The sequence below is a fragment of the Polyergus mexicanus genome, unplaced genomic scaffold (genome assembly GCF_030449975.1).
Source record: "Polyergus mexicanus isolate NDT 795.1 unplaced genomic scaffold, iyPolMexi1.0 SCAF_11, whole genome shotgun sequence".
Taxonomy (NCBI): Eukaryota; Metazoa; Arthropoda; class Insecta; order Hymenoptera; family Formicidae; genus Polyergus; species Polyergus mexicanus.
This window is the reverse complement of record NW_027223331.1, coordinates 4438095-4460949: the sequence shown is the minus strand read 5'-3', so window position 1 is coordinate 4460949 and position 22855 is coordinate 4438095. Positions and strand designations below refer to the sequence as shown.

At 33.5% G+C, this 22855-nt stretch overlaps 1 protein-coding gene across 8 annotated transcripts in view; it reads right to left on the bottom strand.

Moving 5' to 3' along the window:
* Positions 1-22855, bottom strand: part of LOC138937792 (kinesin-like protein KIF13A) — a 35769-nt gene that overhangs the window by 8545 nt on the left and 4369 nt on the right. For 2 of the 8 annotated variants that reach the window (XM_070304397.1, XM_070304398.1), the window contains exons 2-27: positions 22269-22356; positions 22034-22141; positions 13261-13424; positions 12189-12457; positions 11820-12067; positions 11618-11738; positions 11339-11551; positions 10988-11245; positions 10600-10849; positions 10343-10485; positions 9912-10259; positions 9413-9589; positions 8784-9315; positions 8456-8680; positions 8099-8365; positions 7794-7976; positions 7471-7662; positions 7102-7395; positions 6865-7007; positions 6404-6572; positions 4550-4567; positions 2454-2528; positions 1217-1368; positions 705-1035; positions 359-615; positions 88-271 (exon numbers count right to left, since the gene is read on the bottom strand). In XM_070304397.1, coding sequence (XP_070160498.1) covers positions 88-271; positions 359-615; positions 705-1035; positions 1217-1368; positions 2454-2528; positions 4550-4567; positions 6404-6572; positions 6865-7007; positions 7102-7395; positions 7471-7662; positions 7794-7976; positions 8099-8365; positions 8456-8680; positions 8784-9315; positions 9413-9589; positions 9912-10259; positions 10343-10485; positions 10600-10849; positions 10988-11245; positions 11339-11551; positions 11618-11738; positions 11820-12067; positions 12189-12457; positions 13261-13424; positions 22034-22141; positions 22269-22356 — 5409 coding nt within the window. The remainder of the gene's footprint in view (positions 1-87; positions 272-358; positions 616-704; positions 1036-1216; positions 1369-2453; positions 2529-4549; positions 4568-6403; positions 6573-6864; positions 7008-7101; positions 7396-7470; positions 7663-7793; positions 7977-8098; positions 8366-8455; positions 8681-8783; positions 9316-9412; positions 9590-9911; positions 10260-10342; positions 10486-10599; positions 10850-10987; positions 11246-11338; positions 11552-11617; positions 11739-11819; positions 12068-12188; positions 12458-13260; positions 13425-22033; positions 22142-22268; positions 22357-22855) is intronic. The other 6 variants (XM_070304403.1, XM_070304404.1, XM_070304399.1 and 3 more) reach the window with 5 other exon arrangements.

Below are 22855 nucleotides of genomic sequence, written 5' to 3'. Positions count from 1 at the left end.
TTCAATTTTAATTTAAGTAACTTGTCGAAAAATGAAAACGATATAAAAATATAATGCCGCCAAACTAATTGCTTGAATAAATAATACCATCGATTCTCTCCGAAGAACTATTGTCGCCGTTTTCATATGACATATTAGGTTGTAGCGTTTGTTCCAAACGTGCTGCAGCCTTACTCTCGGAAAGTTGTGGACGGACCATAGGAAACGAAGCTCTATGCTGTGAACTGGTAGGCCTTCCAGTACCGCTACAAGTCTTTTTTCTTCGCACGACCTACATGAAATTAAAAAATTAATAAAGTCACACATACACACATACTTCTTCATTAATATTGTATAATACAAGATATAAAATGCTCACCTTGCCGGGTGGCAGTTTGGTATGTACGACTGATGTCCCCTCTGCGGGACTATCATCTCCCGAATTAGATGTTTGACTGATTTCCGTCGCACTTTTCCTCCTATCGTCGAAAATCTGATCATGTGTACTTTTCTTCCGAGTCTCGATGTGAATCACGTTGCTATTGATTTCACTTTCACTCTTTGTAGAAGAAACTGGGCTATCGATGTCAGTATCCACATACGCTTCTGTCTCTTCCAGATTTTTTCTAGTATATTCTGAAAAATAAAAAAGAAAGATTATATATTTACAATACAGAAAACAATATGGATGTTTGAAATCGTCATACCGTTCCTCAACAACTGACCTTCCGTGCAAGCGCTCTGTGAGATATCCATGTTATTCAACGAGGAGTTTACGCCCAAGTATTCCTCGGGTGTTTCTTCAACGAGAGAACTGTCCATTTTCTCGGGTTTCTTGCTATCGATAGGATTACGATACTCGAAATCCGGAGTTTCGTCCACGCTGATGGATTTGATGGAAATGGAATCTTCTGACGTTAAGTTTGTCGTGGAGACAGCCTGAGAACCGTAACCGCTACTACTCATACTTGGCGTATTGATCTTGGTCGATTGTAGCTCAACCAGAGAATCCAATGTGCGTGAAGAAGTTAACGGTTTTGTCGGTTTTGGTGGAGCCTAGGCGCAATTATACAGTTTCAATAGCATTATATACTTGGATATTATCGCAAAATCGCTGACTCTGTTAATATATCAACGGACTGACATAATAATATGCAGGTACTATAATTTATCACACGCATTATTAATCGCTTGCTTCGTTTTTTTAGATAATATTTGATCTATATAGAAATTATACCTGATATGCCTCATATTCAGAGTAATCGGCATCGCTTTTCTCCTCGTCATCGTCATTAATGGGAGTAAACGCTTGGTTTCCAACATTAGACGTTTCCTCATGCAACGTGGTCATACGAGGACCCAGTTTGCTACTGACTATATTTGGAGATGCTACAACCAACATAATTATATCGGTAACATGTGATTGACGATAAAAAATATTTTCTTTCAACACAAAACATATTGTACTGTTAAACATCAGGGCCGATCTGGTCGTGGTATATGTATAATAACTTTTTATCTTAATTATATTATTTTTACAAAATAATTAATTTTGTATTAACAATATACATATGTTGTATTCTTATTTTAACAAATATTGTCGGATACTGATGGGTTTATGAATTACGAAAACGTTATATTAAAAAGTGCCAGGTCGGTTCTGATATACATATATATATATATATATATATATAAAAATATGGAAAATCATCCATGCACTTTCAAAACATAACAGAAAAATATCTTGCATATTCTACGCTTTCTTATATTCTTTGACATCAATAATTTATTTATATTAACCACCTAAATCTACTTTTTTAAATTTCATATATTATTAACTCTTGTTTTGAATCATTGATATCGAACAATTCAAGAAAAAAAAAGAAAAAACGTAGAATATGCAATCTGAAATAAAGAAATAAATCATGAGATGGTCAAAAGGATTCTGTAAACAATAAACGTTCGACATATAAAATATTACATACTGCACTTTTAGTATAGTAATAACGATGATTTAACAGTGATTATGTGATTTCGCAAACCATCTAACTAAAACAAAACACCTAAAATAAAACGAAAACTCACTACTTTCAATCCAATCGCTACTATTTAATGTGCTATACTAATATATAATAATTGAAATAAGAAAATCGACTACACTATAAATATGACCGAGTTCATCCTTTCAAACTTCTATTGCTCTCTCTCTCTCTTTCTTCTACGCTAGAATTATCCTTGAAAATTAATATTATATTTAGGGAATGTGTCTACTCAAATCTTGTAAACAAATTTCTTGAAAATTTCCTGATCTTCCACACATAGATATATTTTTATTCAAAATTTTAGATAAAGAGAATTTTAAAGATCTTTGTGGTGTAACTTTCCAACATAAATTTTTTTTATTATATGTGTGTTTGGAATCAGCTATGAAAAGATGAGTTTGAAAGAATGATCGACAACGACGTGTCACCTACACTTGGCAGAGGTAGACTGTTGAAGACGTGTCAATGAGTTGAGATTCAGGTTCAGATTCAGGAAAGTTGGTCTCGCTGAAAGGAGACAGATATACTGATTATACTTGTTTTTTCCTTATCTCCCAATTAATTAATAATACTACGTTCCTTTTTATAATGGCGAGCTTCATAGATTTTATACATGAGCTTTATGGACATTTTTACAAACTTATATATCACAAATCATGCCTGCAAGACACTGGATAGTGAACCAAGTAGACAGATAACGTACATTGTCTAACGCAGGTATTCTAATACGTAAATTCCATCAAATGTTCATGTCACATCGCAGTCCTATTAATTTAAACATCAATATTTATGACATTTCATACATGTTGCATTTTTCATTTTTCCTTTACATTGTGATATTCCATTTCAATAACAATTTTAATAACTCGCCATTGCATTTGCAAATTCAAGATGCACGTGTTCGAAGTATGTCTATATGTATATGTTTATCTTCATGATGATAGGTGTGTAAATGATAAAAAGATAATATATATATATATAAACATCACACACATAATTCGATGACGCGCATAATGAATTTATGATCAAGTTTTTAGAGATGATTAGTTTAAAGTCGAAGATAATGACACAGTTTTATTTATATATTTAGTTAAATTGTATCAAAAAGATATTGCAATAATTATCTTACTTAGAATTTTTTAAATGTATTTTTATATGCTATTACATAAACTAATTATATATAGACTATATGATTTAACCATATACATGCTGCACTATACTTGAATTGGGATACCATGCATAACTAAGGCTTAATCTTTCAGCTTTTATAAAGATATATCCCTGACTTTAAACTGAATCTCTTTTTATAAAACAGATAAAAGGGAGATATTTATATATTATGTCGAAACTATTGATTTTTACAGATTTCTGACTCCATGTTTTGCTTACATATAAGAGATTTATTCCGTTTCTTTATTCTATTATTATATCTTTTTTTCTTGCTAAATCATATTAAAATAAAATACAAATGAATTGAATAATATATTAATTACATTATGAAGATAATGATTTTATATATTAAACGGCATTATTTTTGCGTTTAGAAACAGAATAATCCTCATGTCCAATGTCTATTAACTACAGAAAATATTTATTTACATGAATATTACAATAAACTTTCTATTCCCTGCCTAGAGTATTGCTCAATAGCAAATTCACAAGTTTGTATATATGCTATATATGAGATAAAGATTAAGACATTGCAGTTTTCTTAATATAATGCAACATTTCAATCTTTGATTATTTTACACGTTTTAAAACAAATTTGTTAAATGCAATCAACTTTATCCGCACAAGTGTACATTTAACAAATTATCAGGGATATCATTATAGAAATCATCTTGATTCATCAAATCGCTTATAAAAGAAAAAGTTTTAAGAATCATATCGAATTACGAATTATGATAATAGATATATGGAAATATGAAAATGATTTCTATGTGATGATTTTGGCACAAAAGGTGCGACAACACGGCACGCATGTGCATATATGTATACACATATACACACATAGTTGCTTGTTAATATCTTACACTTGAACAAAGTGAACAATAACATATAAAATGTACCAATATCAATTAACCATATAAAATGTGAGAAAACCAAACAATTCAATGAACAAACTTTTTGATATATGTACTAGACTGCACACAAGAAATGCATTCGCATGCAAACTAACAATTAGCAGGGGGGGACTGAAACGTATTATTGACGCAATGAAATTGCATTCAATTAAAACAAAAAAACAAAAAAAAAACGTCAAGACAATCTCCTCGGTATGATAACACTAAACTCTTTTTAAGTCAACTAAACAATCGAACAAGTGACACTTACGGAAACATATACTGACCGTCAAAACGCATTCTTATTCTGAACATTACTATTACAAATAATGTCTCTTTGATATATATACTAAGGCGAACTTTGAAACAAAAAGACAAACAGACTCAACCACTCACGAGACATATGTACTAATTGTCATTGCCAATATGGCATTAATTAAATATCAAATCAAGACTCCATTTTACCTGAGTTGAGAATGGAGCCTTGCGTGGGCCGAAATAGTTGTAGAAGTAGTAGACGTAGAGTTAAACAGAGGAACAGATTAGTTGCATACATTAATTAGTCGACATTCATTAATTTTTCTGTAGAATTCATTAATCGAAGTTTGTTGGTGTTTTATTTATTGTAATAAGTGGTGGAGCGCGCTTAAATGTAGCTGCTAAAACACTAGGCAAATTTTGGGAGAATAAATTTTACTATGCTCAACTCTCTTTGTGTTATCAAGTAAATATTCTTAAAATTATTATATTAGTATGTATGTGTATATACACGGTGTTCGGTAATAACCGTATCACCTCTCGTTTGCGGGTAAAGCGGGTTAAATCGAGGAAGAAAGTCCTTTACCATTTTCAAAAATCGCAAAATGGTAAAGGACTTCTCCTCTCGATTTTACCTGCTCTATCTATACACAAGAGATGATACGGTTATTATCGGGCACCTTGTATGTATGTATATATATAAATAAATACATTGTCATGTGAATTATCAAGTTGAACATAGCTTGGTGATATAACAATATGACAGAAGCTAGAATTATAATAAAAAGATTTTAGTGTAGTGATTATATTAATAATGAAATGAGTTATTTACCAAATATTTTCAGATGATGAGCTTAATCAATTATCTTAGATGGTAGCAGTAAGCTCTTTAAAGTGTGTCATTAATGTTCTATACAATATCTGTATTTTGTTTCATATTTTTTTATAATTTTTGTTATTCGCGACAATCTCCTTTTGATTTGTACAAATTTTATAGAATAATCGATACTTTACAATCTACAACCAATGGAAGGAATCTTGCAGACACACGCATAAAGAGCACATACTAATGATGAATGATATGAATTTCAAAAAAATAGAATGCTCTTTTATGATCATAATTAACATCCCGAATGGAGCTTGAGACAATCAAAACTAGGGTGGGGAAAATATAAACCGTCATAGCCAAAGTGAAATATTGAAAACACTGCATAAGCCACATTTCAGAAACAAATTATTGATTTTTCTTTGAATAAATGTCATAAAAGCAAATCAATGCAATGGAAAGTGATTTCAACATAAATCAGACTTTAATCTAAAACTAAAGTCTTCTCTATAAAAAAAAAACACGATGCTATTAAATTTATTTAAGCATAAATTTAAAAATTTTATAATGACTTAAGCAAACTAAATATTGCATTCAATATATACGACAAGTTTGCATATAAATACTTAAAATCTAAAGTAAAATCATATTAAAAACTCTTATTCATTTTTTCTTTTGTCAGAAGTAATCCATCTCTAACAATAAGTTTAACAGCATCTTTGTATTAGCCAAGAGCATTTTTGCAAAAAAATTATTTTTCTTAATATTATACTTAAATATTATAGATTTCCTGAAAATATATATATATTTATATATATATCTATATATATCTATATATATCTATATATATATATATATATATATATATATATATATATATATATCTTTTAATATGAAATGGATTACTACAAATGATTATGAATGATTATATGAATGAATGAACATATGTATGTCCATATGGATAAATGGAATCTGTATATCACGATGTCTATATATAATCTTTCTCTTTCTATGATTTCATAAAAAAATCTTGCTTCACAAGCATAACATATTATAAGCTATAAAAAAATATTTCTCATATTTTTGCACTTAACAATCCCAGCATAAATTTAATTCAAGATGTATATAGAGAAATATGCATACACAAAATTAAGAAATCATAGAATATTTGTCTATATCTCTATTCATTTATATGATTTTGACATTAATGTAAAAGAAATAAAAAATACGCTTACCAATTCCAAATGGCTTTGGTGGTGCAGATATGAAGTTTTCGTCAGCTCTCGTGTGACCTATGGACGCGCGTCGCGGATGCGGGAGACCATTCATTTCCGTATTAAGATCTGTTACGCTTTCCGAGCGAGTAACATTCAATGAGTCCATCGATGTATCAAATCTCATAATCTATAAATAGCCATAAAAATCTTGTTATCGAATAAATATGATACACATATGATTAAATTAAAAGAGCATTAAAGAAAATGCGTAAAAAAAAAAATAGAAAAAAAATTAAAAGTTTCCAAATTGAGACAAAATCTTAAACGAGAGATGATGTTTCAGTAGAAATTAGTTGATATTTTGATAATGGAAGAACGAAAAGCTTTGTGAGAAAATTAATTCGATCAAATTTATATAGAGAAAATCAAATAAAGAAAAAGTATATAGTACATTCAAGACGTTAAAGAGATAATAGTACCTGCGAGAAGTTTGGAACACTTGCAGTTTTGCGCATCAGTGGCTGGCCTTGTGCTTGTAATAATTCTTTTACAGCGACACTTTGTCGTAATCGGTCCAATGTTAATATACTTTCGACGGCTGAGACACCGCGAGTATATTTTTCTATAGAAGTATGATTAACACAAAAAAACTACGATTAATACGAAGAAACTTTAAAATACTCTCGGAATATAATTACAAATTTTATAATTCTCACCTATATATGTTTCTCCGTCACATAAACTGTTATCTTCTCCGCTGGCAGCAATTTGAGCCAAGCTCTCGCGATCTTCTAGCTCCTCGCTCGCTTTTGGTATATTCGAAACTACCTCGTAGGTGACGCCGGTTTGCGTTAAGCAATCAATTCGAACGATTCTCTTGAAAATTCTGTCCGTGATACTTTGTCTCTTGTATATGTTTAAAGCTAATCTTTTACGCAGCACAAGGTCCATAGGTGCTGGATGCGACAAGCGAACGGTAGTCTTCAGAATTAAGAACACCCTTTCATTGACTGAAAACGAAAAGTCATTGCAAATAGATTGTTAATTGTTTAATCGCAATAGATGCGTAAAAAACCAATAAATACCATCGGTCACTCTATTAAGATGTACGTTATCGTGTATACTAGAATCCCAAGCGGCGATGGCACATACGTCTTTCTCTAAATGCCGAATAATCGGTAAATTATAAAATTTGTTTCCATGTTCTTTAGGTAGGATCGAGTTTAACCCTGTTACTGACACTTCCTCTCCCGATTGATGCGTTGAGAGATCATCAGCTGTATAAATGATAATTCGAGACAGATGTGTTAATAAATCAAACGAAATATATTGATATTATTGTGTATATGCACATGCGCATGCGCATGTGTATAATGTATCAATTTTTTTTTTTTTTTTTTTGCGATACCGTTGAGATCGAGGAATAATACGGGTATATGAGGTTCCATCCCTGCAGGAGGAGTCCAATCGGCAGGAGCACCAGGAATACCTGAACCCGCCGCAGGAACCAGAACGGCATTTCGTTCCTCTGTAAGACTAACCCACTGATCGACTAGACTTTGTTCTCGCTCCATGTCTTGTTCTGTTTTGTCTACAGAAATATGCAAAAATAGAAAAAAAAAATGTGTGAGCGGCAGAATGATATAAGTAAAATAAAATATTTCTATATCAGATATAAAATATATATTTTGCATCGAGATAACATTTCAATACCTTGTTTATTAATGAGTTTCTGAATCTGTTGATCAAGGTACTGTCGTCTTCTCATTAAAGCGTCGCTCCACTTTTCTCTCAATATACTCAGATCCTCATCTTGATAGCTATCTAACGGAATTTGCAGTCGATTTCGTACGGACACGCTTCCAACGGCTATATTCAATATCGATTGACAGATAATCGGCAGGGTTCCAGAATTTTGTACCGGTTTCACTCGTACTTGTATTCGACGTTGCTGACCTTGTCGAAGCTGATAAATGCCACCTAAGAAGCAAAAGTAATAATTATTCAACAATAAATAAGTAGAACAATATTCCGCTATGCTACAAGCATAATAATTGTAAACATTCTCACCTGTACACGTATCTTGTTTTACTGCGACTTCGACGGGCGAATATTCTCCCTGTTCGTTGAGTTCCTGTATTTCCACCCACAATTCGATCTTTCTCGTTAATTCCGACCATCGGTCAGCGAGCGATCTAGCTTTCGCCAATTGTTGTTGTTCCACTTCCCATCCAGGTTTACTACGGGAGAAACCCGCGCTGCGATGACCCCATACTTCTATACTCAACGCTCCTTCTACATACATGATAAAGAAGCGTGAATAACTGAAGCAATCGTCTATCCCTGTATGAAAATAATAACGCACACAGACATAGAGAAATACCTGATAAATTCTTACCTGCGGCATGTTCCATAAATTCCTCCGTAATGGGTATGGTGAAATCCTTTGTATGATCAAACTTAAATGCCAACGAATCCCTCTGCCCGATGATGCAATTCGAATTGGGTACTTCCGCGTTTACCATAGGCGGTACCACTATAGGTTCTGGATGACCCCAAAACATATATTGACAAAACACAAAATGACTTAACGAGAGCGGTAAACCGGTGGCCTGTTTTATCGTTACGCGACAAGTAATGTGGCTAGATCCTCCGGAATAATCCTCGGAGGACGTTTCGGAGGACGTCGAGTCCGCGGAAGATTCTGAAGCGGCCTCGCAAATCCGATCTTGAGGAAATTGTCCAGATATGCGACTTATCTCGACTTGCAATCGACCAGCGACCTCTCCTTGCTGACTAATAATTGGAGTGTGATAATCTAATCGTACGTCATGGAATAGCACTTCTAAGAAAATATTTGCGACACCGATAAGATTGTGATTCTCCTGGGATTCGTAAAACGGATCTTGCGTTTTTCCTGGCAATTCATCCTGTAAAAAAGAAAGAGAAAGAGAGAAAAATTTGCGCGGTAACTTCAAAAATATTTATAAAAATTTAAATATTTTTTATTCTATGCACATGTATTACCTTGATCGCAGGTAATCGTTGACAATTGTGAGGATCTTTTCGTTCTTCGTACATATCTCGCATATCGACCAGCTTATTTTCTAGTTTTTCCATAGACCACACTTGACTACCCGTATTGGTTCTCTTCACTAAAATTGCGGGCTCACTGACAAACGCGCCCCGCTGAAAGAATACACTCTACATATCGAAGAGTGTAAAAAAAAAAAGAAAGACAAAATAAATTAACTAAAAAAAAATGTAAAAACAAAAAAGAAAAATTAAAATCTTAATAAAAAAAAGAAAATAACACTAAATGTGTAGTAATACACTAATAATAATTATAAAGATCGTACAAATAACAAATAAATTGATAAAAATAAAAACTTATAAATATAATTAATAGCTATAATTATACATGAATAAAGTGAATAAGTTTGTAAATCATAAAAAATTGCATATAAGTGATGAAAAAAGATACAATATAAAAGAGGCAATATATAATTTAGTTTCACTATTTTACCTTTCTATTTGGACTTAGATTATTTGGAGGAATCTGCAAGGTGACGCTAAATTTCGTCTGTTTGCCCATCTCCTCCGCGAGGAAATTAGCTTCCTGTACCAATGCATTGGCCTTTAAAATGTCTGTCTTCAATTGACCCAAACTCCGCTTGAACATCTCGTCTCGCTCCTGCGCCCACTTCTCGACACGCATTTGCGTGGTTGGTGTGCAAGCCGGGAGCTTTCCGCTTTGACTACCTCTCAAAGGATCGTACGGTACGTAAGGCGAATACGGCGTAGAGGGAGATAATATGTTGCGCAGCTGTTGAAACTGTCGTTCGTATTCCTGCCGCTGCTTTTCAAGTGCGACCTTCGACGTGTACAATAGATATAACATAAGTATGTGCTTTGTTAGTCTGATATTTATTAAACGCGATGAAATAAAATATGTACCTGCTTATCTTCCTCATGTTGTTTCTCCAGCCTCGCAATTGCTCGTTGAATCGGATCGTTCGAAAGTTCGTTAAGCATAAGCTCCTCTCTGGCAAAGTTATAGTCAATGTTCTGAGCGGGAGTTTGCGGCTCGCTATTGATTGCTACAAGACAGAACAGCGGCGATATAGAAATACGTGTCATTTGCTTGTGTTTCGTGAAAAATTGATACTTTTTTTATTATGAAATCAATATATTGTACGTATATCGAATCGCACCTGTAGCGCTTCTTGGACAATTCACTCTGAAGAAATGATGGTTTCCCCAAACGATTCTATCGCCATGTTGTAATAGAGTCTTGTCTACGACTTGCGTACCGTTGACAAAACATCGAGCACCATTCAACGGCGTCATGTACAGACCTGACTCTTCTATCGTGATAACGCAATGTTCCGGTAGTATACCCAAGCCATGTAATTGAATATCCTGTTCTGTCTTAGCCGAACGACCGCCTACGAGAGTTCTTTCCTGAAATTCAGACATATGACCAATATGTGAGACAAATATATATGTAACAAACAACAAGCAATAGTAGTTAATAATATTATACAGTTAATAATATGTACATATATTATACAGTTAATAATATGTACATATATTATATACCTTGAGATAATAAACCAATAACTCGTTCAAACTTGGATCATCGTTTAAATTAACCAAGTAGTATTTATTTTTCTCTACTTGAATGCCAGATGCTTGTACGCTTATTCCCATCTTTTCGAGAGCCTGTTGCCTCTCGTGTTGCAGTCTCTCGGTCTTCACTAGTTTCTCCTCCCATGTCTGTGACATTTCCTTCATCAATCGTTCCGATTCCGATAGCTTTTCCGTAATGTCTGTGCGTTGTTGGCCGACAATCGATCCCTGAGCATAATTAAATGAGTTACATATACAATTATTTTTATATTTATGTAAGAATAAATATATATAATCAAGTATAAAGAAAGGTTCTCTTACTGTAGCGTGTAATAACATTTCCTTCAAGGCTTCAACCTCTTGTCTAAGTTCACGAATAATTCTGGCATTAGGATCCTCGTTAACTACGGCATGATTGACTATCCTCTTCGCTCTGTCGGCGTACCGGAGAGTCGATAACGTTTCTTCGTAATTGTCCGCAGCCGGCGATATAGTGGCTACCATAACAGTTTTGCTATTGCCACCAAGATTATCCTAAAAACTTCACAAGATATATCCGACAATCAAGAAAAGGCGCAAACGGAAAAGAGAAAAATATACCTTCAAGAGCCATGTAAGGACCGAATCTCTGTACGGCACAAAATTATCCTTCTTCTTGTTGTTGTTGACGGAATTCTGATCCGCCAATTTCGAAATGACTAGACCCAACGTCGTTAGGGACCTATTACAAATTAATCTTAGTTATGCTTCTCATCTTCACGCTGATGGAAGAAAATTTCGACGAAGTTTAAAAGATATTTACTTGTTAATATTGCTTCCTTCTTTAAGTCTATCACCTACTGCTCCAGTTTTCACAGCCCTTTCGCTCCCAGCTAAATCCACTAAGCTCATTCGCGAGACCTTCTCTCCGCTGACCCCGCTTTTCGGATCGGTTAGCGTTTGCGTGAGGATTACCGAGAATACGGCGTGCGAACGGGAGCTCTCGGAATTCATATTCGTCGCAGCAACCGTCCGCGACTTGTTGCCTTCCGCCATGAGGTTATCGATATCCTAATGTACGGTTTCCACAATTTCGTGTAAATGAATAAATAATAATATGCATCGTTTGAATTTGGAAAAATTATCCACAAGTAATAATAGACAATTAGCGAGAAAGAAAACGGTCAGTCACCTGAAAAGAAGTAACCGCCAATTGACTGAGTCCATCTACGTAGGGCCCCAGGACATTGTGCTCTCTGACTTTGAGCGATTGTTTGTTCTGCTTTGGATCCAAAAGATCATGCACTTTCTCGTTGTAGATCTCCATGTACGAGACCTCGACCTTGTACGTGAGCTCGGAACTTTGCTGCTTCGCTATTATATCAAAGAGATTGTCACACAAGCGTGGTATTATCCCTTTGTTGTCGCCACTGCCCATCATTGTGTAAGACTTTCCGGAGCCTACAAGAACACATATGTGAGAAACGACAATTAAATCCTCTTTACCATCTTTCTCAAAGTAAATGATTTTAAGCTTAAAGTTAATATTTTTAAATAAATCTGTATTATATATATATATATATATATATATATATATATATATATATATATATATATCTTGTTTAAATATAATAATCGAAGAATTATTTATATCTACGTGCGAGATTTTAAACTGTAAAAAATCTGTGATATCCCATAAATATTTTCTCTTGTTCCAAATTTTTCCTTTTCTTATATGCGTACTTTTTATCATTAAAATAATCACAAAAAGTTTATCAAAATAAATGTTTAGTAACATTTCTCTCTTTCTCTCTTTCAAAATTTCATAGTAAACATCTACATTATTCGGAGCACGAAATATCGAACACAAATCCGATTTATTGGACGAGAGCGAACTTCCAAGTATTCGTAAAAAATATAATACTGTTTAGTGTGCGAATTTCCCAATTTTTCCATCTTTTCGCTTCCCCTTTTCTGCACAACTAAATTGTTATATAGAGAGCTCTTGTTATTGTTGCTTATGAGGTTTTTCCTGCTTCGTCGTAGGTCAATGTCTCGTCCCCGAGAAAATCAACCGTTTATCGACGATCCAACCAACCGAACTAATTACATTATTTGCCGCATTACACTCTGTTTATGCGATTAACAGCCGCATCATTGCTATCGCACCACGTTTTTTAAACACTTGATTTAAAAGCTAAATTGCCGCAAAAATAATAATAGCTCAAATAGTAGCTTAATAAGATTCCAACTGGAATACTTACCAGTTTGTCCGTAGGCAAATATACAGGCGTTGTAACCCTGAAATGCATTATCCAAAATATCACGACCCAGGGCATCGAAAACGACCTCTTGACTCGCAAAATTCTCCGCTCCAGGTTCCAGGGAATAAAAGCAGTGGTCGAAAGCGAAAGTTTTCGGCTTGTTTCTATAACATTAATAAAATAATTTTCGTTATATAGGGTGTCACTTAAAAACCGCCCACTAAGTACGTACCGTCATTTCTTACCAAAAAATGAATCAAAAAGTCCTGAATCACTTTCTTTTTATAACACAATGAAGGAGTAATTATTGAGTAAAATCAGGCCAATCTCAGCGCCGATAACGTCAGTGAGCCATACGCCCGGCTAAAGATTGGCGCTGATTGGCCTGATTTTACTCAATAAGTATTGCTTTATTAAAGTGTTATAGAAAAAAATGATTCAGGACTTTTCGACTCATTGTCTGGTAAGGAATAACGCTATAAGGAAGTGGGCGGTCTTTAAGTGACACTCTGTATAAAATTGACAAAAATGGATTACACGTCGAAACAGTCAAGAATGTCATGTTTTATAGAAATCATTTTCCTGTTTCAAATATCATTTCCCTTCTGTGGTATCAGCAAAAAAAAGTCGTGCGGAAATGGCACGTTGTTTATTGATTTTCAGTCACGTCTCAACTTCAATTAAACTTTAAGAAAAGAGAACAAGAAAAAAAAGATAAAACTCTACTTTTTCGTAACATAAGTTGTGATATCGAGTAGTATAAAAAAAAAAACCCTTTTTTTAAATTCTCGTAAAAATATATATTACGCTATATAAGACTTTTTAACGTATTAAAAGATCATTAAAGGGTAATTTTCATTGATTATGTCAAGAAGAAACATGGAAAACTTGATTAATAGCATAGCGTATACACTTAAGGATAACTTATATAATAAGTATCATTTGATAAAAATTTATGTAGTAATTTATATACGTGAATAATTTGCACGTCAGCGATACGACGACGAATAGTGATTCGTATATCGATCAAATTCGCAAAGTAACGTGTCCGAGTATGAGTCACGCACAGTAAATGTGCGAAGGATTCAGAGTAGGTTGAACAATGCATAGAATACTATGTTTGATACCCACACGCATACATCCTCATGTTCAATCACACAATTTACATATTATATAAATATTAATTATTAAAAATAAATATTAATTATATTTTAATTAATATATATATCAGTTATATTACACGCGTATAATTTATACACATTATATATAAATTCTTCCTTAGCATTTTATTTTCCCGCGAAACATCGCACAAATCGTTGCAACTTTATGAAAAGAAGTGGCAAATAATAATTAATTCAGAGAAGCATTATGAGACACTCAGTGTAGTTAGGATTTATCATCACTTTTACCAAGGATGACTTGGCACTTCAGATGCAGCGTAGGTTGCAACGCGACAACTTGTGGAAGGCAATGGTGTGTGATTGTTGCGGCAATGGCTGTTCGATAGGAACCTTTCTTAATTAAAGGAAGAAGCAACCGGCTGATCACTATCGCGTGTGACGACGGTATCTCCTTCTTTTAGATTGCATTTAGTATATATATATATAAAATATACGAACCTCCCCCTCTGTTTTCAAGTACGACCTTCGACACGCGAGGTTCTGCAGCTTGGCGATTTTGACGGCACTCGAATATTAAAAAGAAGTAATATATTTACATAATTTAATATTAAATAGTTGTAGCAAAATTATTGCGATAATAAATAATAGCTTCAAACGGAGGATATTTCGCGGATAAGTAGCCTACATTTATTCGCTCTCGAAAATGTGCAAAGGTTGACCCGCATAATAGCTCTCGTGACCTCGTGTTCAAATTCTTCAGTTCAATAAATTTCTTATGGAAGGTATGCTGCGAGCTAGTTTCGCACCTTATCGCAAACGATTTATTCCGTAGTACACACAAGTACTTACTTATGAATAGGGGTATCAATGATATATCCTTAAAGTAGTTCTCGCTTAAAATTCTCTAGGCGATTGGGTTTTAATGCTAAGGATATGTAGTATCGGGAAGCTATTTTTTTCAGATCGCACTAAGTTACGTGTTTTGGGAAAAAAAAAAAAGGTCAAAAATAATAATAAAAATGCAGTCCAAGACTTTGATTTTCTTCGATCGCATTCAACTCCGTTTTCACCGAACGACGATCGATAGACGACAAACTCTACAAGCCTACTTGATTATTATGAATAAGGTATAGTAGGCCGACTGTATGGCCGCATCATACCTAGATTATTGCACGTTACTGAACAATGCGAAGGAACGATAGCAAGCGTGCTTATTGTACATGGCTAGACGATTCAAGAATAATAAATACCTTTGTATATTCGATCGTATTACAATCGTGTTTTTCGTATCTTCAGTAATTTTTTATCTAATAATAAGATTTGTGAAAATTATCGCAAATGATAAACTTGCGAAATCGACTGGGTGCAATTTGTATCATCTGTCTACTCAGGTCGCAAAGTTTCACAAATCGCAATTACGAGTCTTAATGATCAAGCGACTTAAAATTATTTAGACCGTGTAAACATTCTGAGCTCGATTTAAAAATCTTGGAAATTTTTCCCCTAATATATGCGATTTTGAGAAATTTAACTTTAGTCCTTAATAAAGATCATTTTCTCATAATACAGCTGACGAGTTGTACGAAGGTAGAACGAATTGAAATTCCTTGTTGCATACATGTATATTACATGTAAACCGGATCTAGATTAAATCTCAATTTCTTGCTATTAAATGGAACTACTCGTACAGAGATAGAGAAAGAAAGAGAGAGAGAGATAGATAGATAGATAGAAGAATTGAAAGAAGCAGAATTTTGTAAATGCGTGAGCAAGTAAAAGTGTGATACATATAGGAAAATTCTTCTTTTCTTTGAACTTGTATGCTACTACTTTCTATGCATATGTTAGAAAATATACATTTCTTTTATCTTCTATTTAATTAAAATTCATTGAGATGCGATTTGTGAATCAGGGAGAATAGATCTCTTAGTTGAAATTCAAGCTCAAGTCTTTAATCTCATGATATTAAAAGATCGCATAAAAAAGAGAGGTGATTATTGATTGCCGATAAAAAAAAAAGATATCTGCACCATCGCAACCTCTGTCTCTCTCTCTCTCTCTCTCTCTCTCTCTCTGCCTTTCTCACGAGATGCATTTTTAATTTTGAGCAAATCATTGTAATATTATAGTGTTTCATTTCCCGTTCATCTATTTATGCCAAAAAAATAATCTCAAAAGATATAACTTGTGAAATTACTAGGTCCTAGAACGTTCCATCTCTTTCATTATCGAGCAATAATCATTATCTTTTATTTTCGGAACTGCGCTTATGTTAGTTGCAATGTCAAAGTTGAGATATATACAATATATATATATACGTCATGATTAGACTATTGTAACGATCCTAAATACACGCTAGATTGATCTGGATCGAACAATAGCTCCTCTTTTATCTAAACGATTCGCAAACGTACAGAGATTTCCAATTATCCGTAATCGTTTTGTTTTGTGCGAATATCTACTATATACATCGGAGTAAATCGATTTCAATTATGTCAGTCCTCGATAGAAAAGCTCGAGTCGAGCTAGCAAAGTCGTGTAAAATTAGACCGGGACATGTTCTTTTTTTTTTTTTTTGCTTCACCTCATTGCTTAACGTATGAAAGTAGATTGAGCGTAATCGATCCAACGAAAAGCTCGCACGACGAATTCCACTTTTCGCTCACGATAATTAGCATACGTATACACACACACACACAGACACATATGTATGCACACGAACACACCTTGCGTGTGGTCGGCGACCCGTTGTACAATAACCAAGTAACGTATACAAATTTCCTGACCCATAATTCTCACATCGTTCTATCATTCAGTGTCGAGTCTCACGGTCATTGGAAATCAAGCTTTAATTCCATTAGGTTTAGACTTTCGAGAAATTGCAGCGGCATTTAAGCACAATAAAAATGCTTTTTAATGGCTCCGAATTGTCGAAGTCAAAGGAAAAAAGAGCCAACTTCATTTCCCATGTTATTTAATTATTTTGACAATTGTTCGCTACAAATATCAATTAATGTATTTGTACACTCGCGGATATTATCTGGTAACGATCGGGCAAAACTGAGCGTGAAACTTATAATTATTCAACATACACACCTGTCGATTTCCATGTATCGTTTTCATCCGAATCGCAAAAGCCGCAGTTTATGCATGAGATGCATAAATGGCGTGCGTTGAAGTTAATTTTATCGAGAAAGTAAAGGAAAAAAATAATAGAAGAAGAACGTGTAATCCGTAATGCGTAACACATGGATCAACATTGTTTTCGAATAAATGTAAGAAAAGTGCAAGTGTGAAATCACTGATTAATTACACAATTAAGAAAAAAAAAAATACGCAAGAGAAGAACTAACAGAGATCTCATTATAAGAAACGATTTTGCAGTCTAATAAAGCTTATCGTAACCCATTATAATTAATGTATATTGATATGTGTGAAAATTATTGTCTCTATCTTCTCAAAACAATTAATATATCATATCCATATTTTTGAGATATTTTTCAGAAGCTCTTTGACGAAAATAAAATGATAAATGTTATCGAAAGAATTTTCAAAACAAAAAAGATCTTGCTGTGTGAATCTTGTTAATCTCAATGAATTATATGTATGTCATAAATTATTACTCGGTTTTATAAATAACTGATTTATTTTCTCATAACAATAATTCTTAACATTTTTCATGGACTAACTCGCATGGAATATTAATATTTTAAAATCATATGCGGAACATGTTTATTATGTTACATTAATTTTACACATATAAAGATTTTTATACAGCTTTGAAATAGTTTGGTAAATAGTATGGTTATAATAAGTTGAAACATTAGTTAAAGCATAAGCTGAAACATTGTTAAGTATAAGTTAAAATAAAATAAGTTCCAGTTTTGTGGATATAAATACGCACAAAGATGAAGAAGAAGCGAAGGCCATGGCACAATAGCGATTCATTGTTCATACATACTCGACGTTACCGTAGAGAAATTTTTCAACTTTGTTTAAACGACCCATTTATATAAATGAGATATATTACGAATGTGTATGATGACCTCGCCCCGTCCCGTATTTGATTAATCAGTGATTAATAAAATGAATTTGAAAAGATGGTAATCCTTTATATCCATTTTCACCCATCTGCGACATTTGGCAAAAGCTAAATATATCCAAAGATTAAAAGTAAGAATTTCCATCCTCGAGCTAAATATAAATCCGCCATAAAAAAAGATAATAGCCATTTATTTTTCTCCTTATTGAAGAGAAAAGAAGATACAGAATAAAGATGAGATCAAGAAGACAATAGAGGAATAAGAGCGGGAAGGAAGAGAAGAGTGACAATGAAGCTGTACAAGTATGTCGAGATATAGTACTACTTTTTTAACTATTATCAAACAGCCTATTCTACTTTTCAAGTTCTTGTCTCTCTATCTTTCATGTAATACTTGACACCCGTACTAAGCGCGTTGCAAACCTGCTGTAGTCGTCTCATGAGCATATGGCACGAGTTTGTTCTCGACTCTCGGGATGGAGGCTGATCGATCGTCTCTCGCACCTTGTGTCTCTCTCTTGGCACGTTAATGAGTCATCATCGCGCGTCTGATTATCGACCAGATGATCGAAATAGCCAATACTCGAAAATAACAAGCGTGGAACGGTACACTCTTGTTTTCTTCTTCTTCTCTTCTTCTTTTTCTTTAAACATCTCTACGTAATCTATTGTTTTCATGATTGAAATCACTTCGGATTCGACTTTACGTTAAATTCGAGGCCAACGAATATCTATAATAATAGGCAAAGAACTTTATGTGATGAGAATACATTGAAAGAGTTTGTAAAGTATCAATGCGATTATTTCAAGCGAAATTAAATATTCAAGATGATTTGTAAAAAAAAAAAAAAAATAAAGTCGAGTGAAAAGATAACAAGCATTGGCTTCGAGGATTTTCCAGCGATATGACAGACATTTCACAGGCATTCCACAGTTCGATGGCGATTCTGGAAAACTTTATGGCTCCCGAGAATCTCATATATAGTAATAACGGGACTACATTATTGGTATCTTGCGATTATCGCGATCCAGTTACACAAACATACCTGACGAAGCGCATGGAAATTTAAGGGTAAAAATAGCATCAAAATATTTAATTAAATCATGAATAATTTCCAACGCAGATAAAAAAATATTAATTTTATTTTCTAATCATTCTAAATCATTTAGTCTCACTAATAACTTTCTAAATAATTCAAAAATTATTTATTAACGACATTATTTAGAGTGTGTTAAGGGGTCTTCCTAATTTGACACTCTAAAAATAAGGCGATCTTTATAGTTTTTTTTTTTTTTTATATAAAACATATTCTAAATTATGCACGTTTATTAAATAACATTTTAAGTATATCCTGAATTTTTTTCAAACAAAATTATTTGCTTGTTTCGGAGTTATACTAATCTAAGCAAACTAAAAAAAAATTGTTCGTGGCGAACATGATTTCAACCGTCATAGTCATCTGAAATAAAAAAACCAAAAAGATTCTTAATCTGTACGAGTATGGCTATTGTGTGAACTAGAATAAGAAAAAATATTGAAAAATAAAAAATTAGCAGCACCTTAAAAAAAAATTTCATTTCTCACCAAAAAATTGATTAGTTTTGTAAGTCGCAAAATGTGAATTTTGCAAATATCAATTTAATTCTAGTTCACACTATAACCACACTCATACAGATTAAGAATCTTTTTGATTTTTTGATTTCAGATGATTATAACAGCTGGAATCATATTTCGCCATTTTTTTAGACATCCTGAAATAAACAAATATTTTTGTTTGAAAAAAATTCAGAATATATTTGAAATGTTATTTAGTAAACGTGCAAAGTTTAGAATTGATATGTTTTATACTTTTCTTTAAAAAAATTCCCCAAAATGGCCTTTATTTTCAGAGCGTCAAACTAGAAAGAAAGAAAATTAAAAAATAAAATAAATAAATAAGAAAACTTATTATCTGAATCAAGAATCACTAATATCATTTAACACTCCAGGAATATCGACGTCGTTGAACCCCGGATTTCCCGAGAATCATATGTTGATGCGAGAAAGACGATGCAATCTCGTCGTGTAAAAACAAAAATGGCCTTCTTTCGGCGATGCACAGAGCGATAACTCACAAAGAGAAGGTGTATTCTAGAAATTATTCATAAAAGACTCCATATCATCATGAATACGTTGTATAAAAGACTGTGAGCTTTAAAATTTGGTTCAATAGTATGTGAGATACGCGGTTTATTATTTTTAAAAAATCCCTGATTTTTCCAGATGTAAAAGAAATTACTCGTGTGAGTATTCAAGATTTTCCACATTTTTCCAGAGAACAGACACCTTGACAGATAATAGATTCTTATTCATTCATCACATCTCAAGTTCCACGTTTTAATCTGCGCACGAGGAATTGTCATGGTTGATACATATATAGAAAGAATGGGAAGTTTATCTGCGTGTAATATACTGCGTGTAAATATACCGCGACCTTTCATCGATCCAGTGGCAAAGCGTATAATTCGCGTATATAACGCCGTTATATCACCTGCGGAGAATGAATAAAAATCCGCGTACAGAATAAAAGCCGCGAGAGAGTCTTCCCTGTATAAGACGATATACCGTCGGCTATCGACATCGCGAGTCATCGTATCATAAAAATAGCATGGCTTTTCATTGATCGTGTAACGTATTCGTAAAAACGTTCACGGTTGTGCCGACTACATTCGCGATACATGACGCGAAAACAGGTTCGCAAAAAATTCGAGATTCAAATTTCGAATCTTCGCGAACGTCCTACTCGAAAGGATAGCGTGCCAAATAGACCGACGAACAGATTAATTTCTATTAATTTCTTGATTGCCCACGCATCATATTGAAATAATTCTGCGAAAAGATCTAATGGCGAATGAAAGATCCTACGCCGTTTAATCATCATTCCAGGTGTAAAAGAAATGACTCATGTGAGTATTCCAGGTTTTCCATCATTCGGATTTACTTTACACCACGCTTATCATCGTATCGAGTTGCTACAGAAACGACGATATTATCCCTCAGATACGATAAGAATAAAGTGTTTTAATAATCTGATAAGTGGCGCAAGCATACTTCTGACATTATCAATTGGTATGTGATGTTTAGCGCTTTTCAGCACGATATGATGGAGAGCCGTCAAACTGATCCTTCCAAATTGCCAATAGACCCGTATCCGAGCCGTTTTGGCAGTAGAGAATCAAAGACTAACAAGCGAACCACGTGAACCTGAAAATTTTGATTTTGATGAAATTTTACATACATGTAGAGGGTGAAATAAATAAATGAATTTAAAAATTTCCAGTTGCGGCCCAAAAATGATTCTAAGGAATGAAATCAGCCCTCATATGTAGACTTAGCTTTTTGATTTTTTCGATATATCTCAAAAATTATTCGAGATATTAAAAATTTCTTATGCAAAAAAATTCGTGATAAAAACCTCTATTTAGCCGCATTAATAAAATTTTGAAAAATATAATTCTTTTCAAAGATTTTTGCCCTTATTAGCCTTTGATTCTCTAGTCCCAAAATGGCTCATTTGCGGACACGGCTTTATTGGCAAAATTGGCTTCTTTTCATATCCTTTATAACCACCTGAAGATCGGCGGTCTAATTCTGGGACACCCTGTACATGCTTCTTTGCTCGTTGAATCGGAGCTACATTTCATTACACATGTCGCTTGTTGATAGTACATCCGCTGTCTGACAGAGATAAAATGATATATGGAGATCAAAGTCTATAATATACTCATTGACTATTCTATCATCAAATCGCGCTAAGAAGGTGTGCGGTACAAATAAATAAGAAGAAAGATTGAAAATTGCTCACCGATCGATCTTGTCCATCGTGATAGGATGTTGCAAGATGGTTTGCTGCCCTGTCATCTCGACGACGCATTGCGTACCGAGTTCCAGCTCTGTAACAAGAAGAAAAATATCAGTCGAGATAAATAGTAGAGTATTCAAATCATTTTTAGCCCGAAAATGTAGCTTCCTAAATTATATCCAGTCTGTGTGAATCGTGGATTAAATTTAAAAATATATGATTCAGACGCATATTAAAATAATTAAATGACAGAATTAAAAGCAATAAATTGCGCCGCACATTGACTAATGAGAGTTTAAATATTACACGAGGACTCACTTCATTTTACCTTTCGAATATCGAAACATAATTACTCCAGATGATCGTGTATTTTTCTTGTTATCAAAAAGTTTGTGCAATTTTTCGTCTGTCATTGACAAAAATGTATCGTCTTCTTTTATATTAAAAAAAGAGATTAATATAGAATCGACCTAGTTGCATTCTTTGTTAATACAGAAAAAATAAAAACTGAATTATATAATTTATTTTCTTTGTTTAAAAACTTGTTCTTATGCTGTTCTTATTAAAAAAAAAATAAATAAATAAATAAA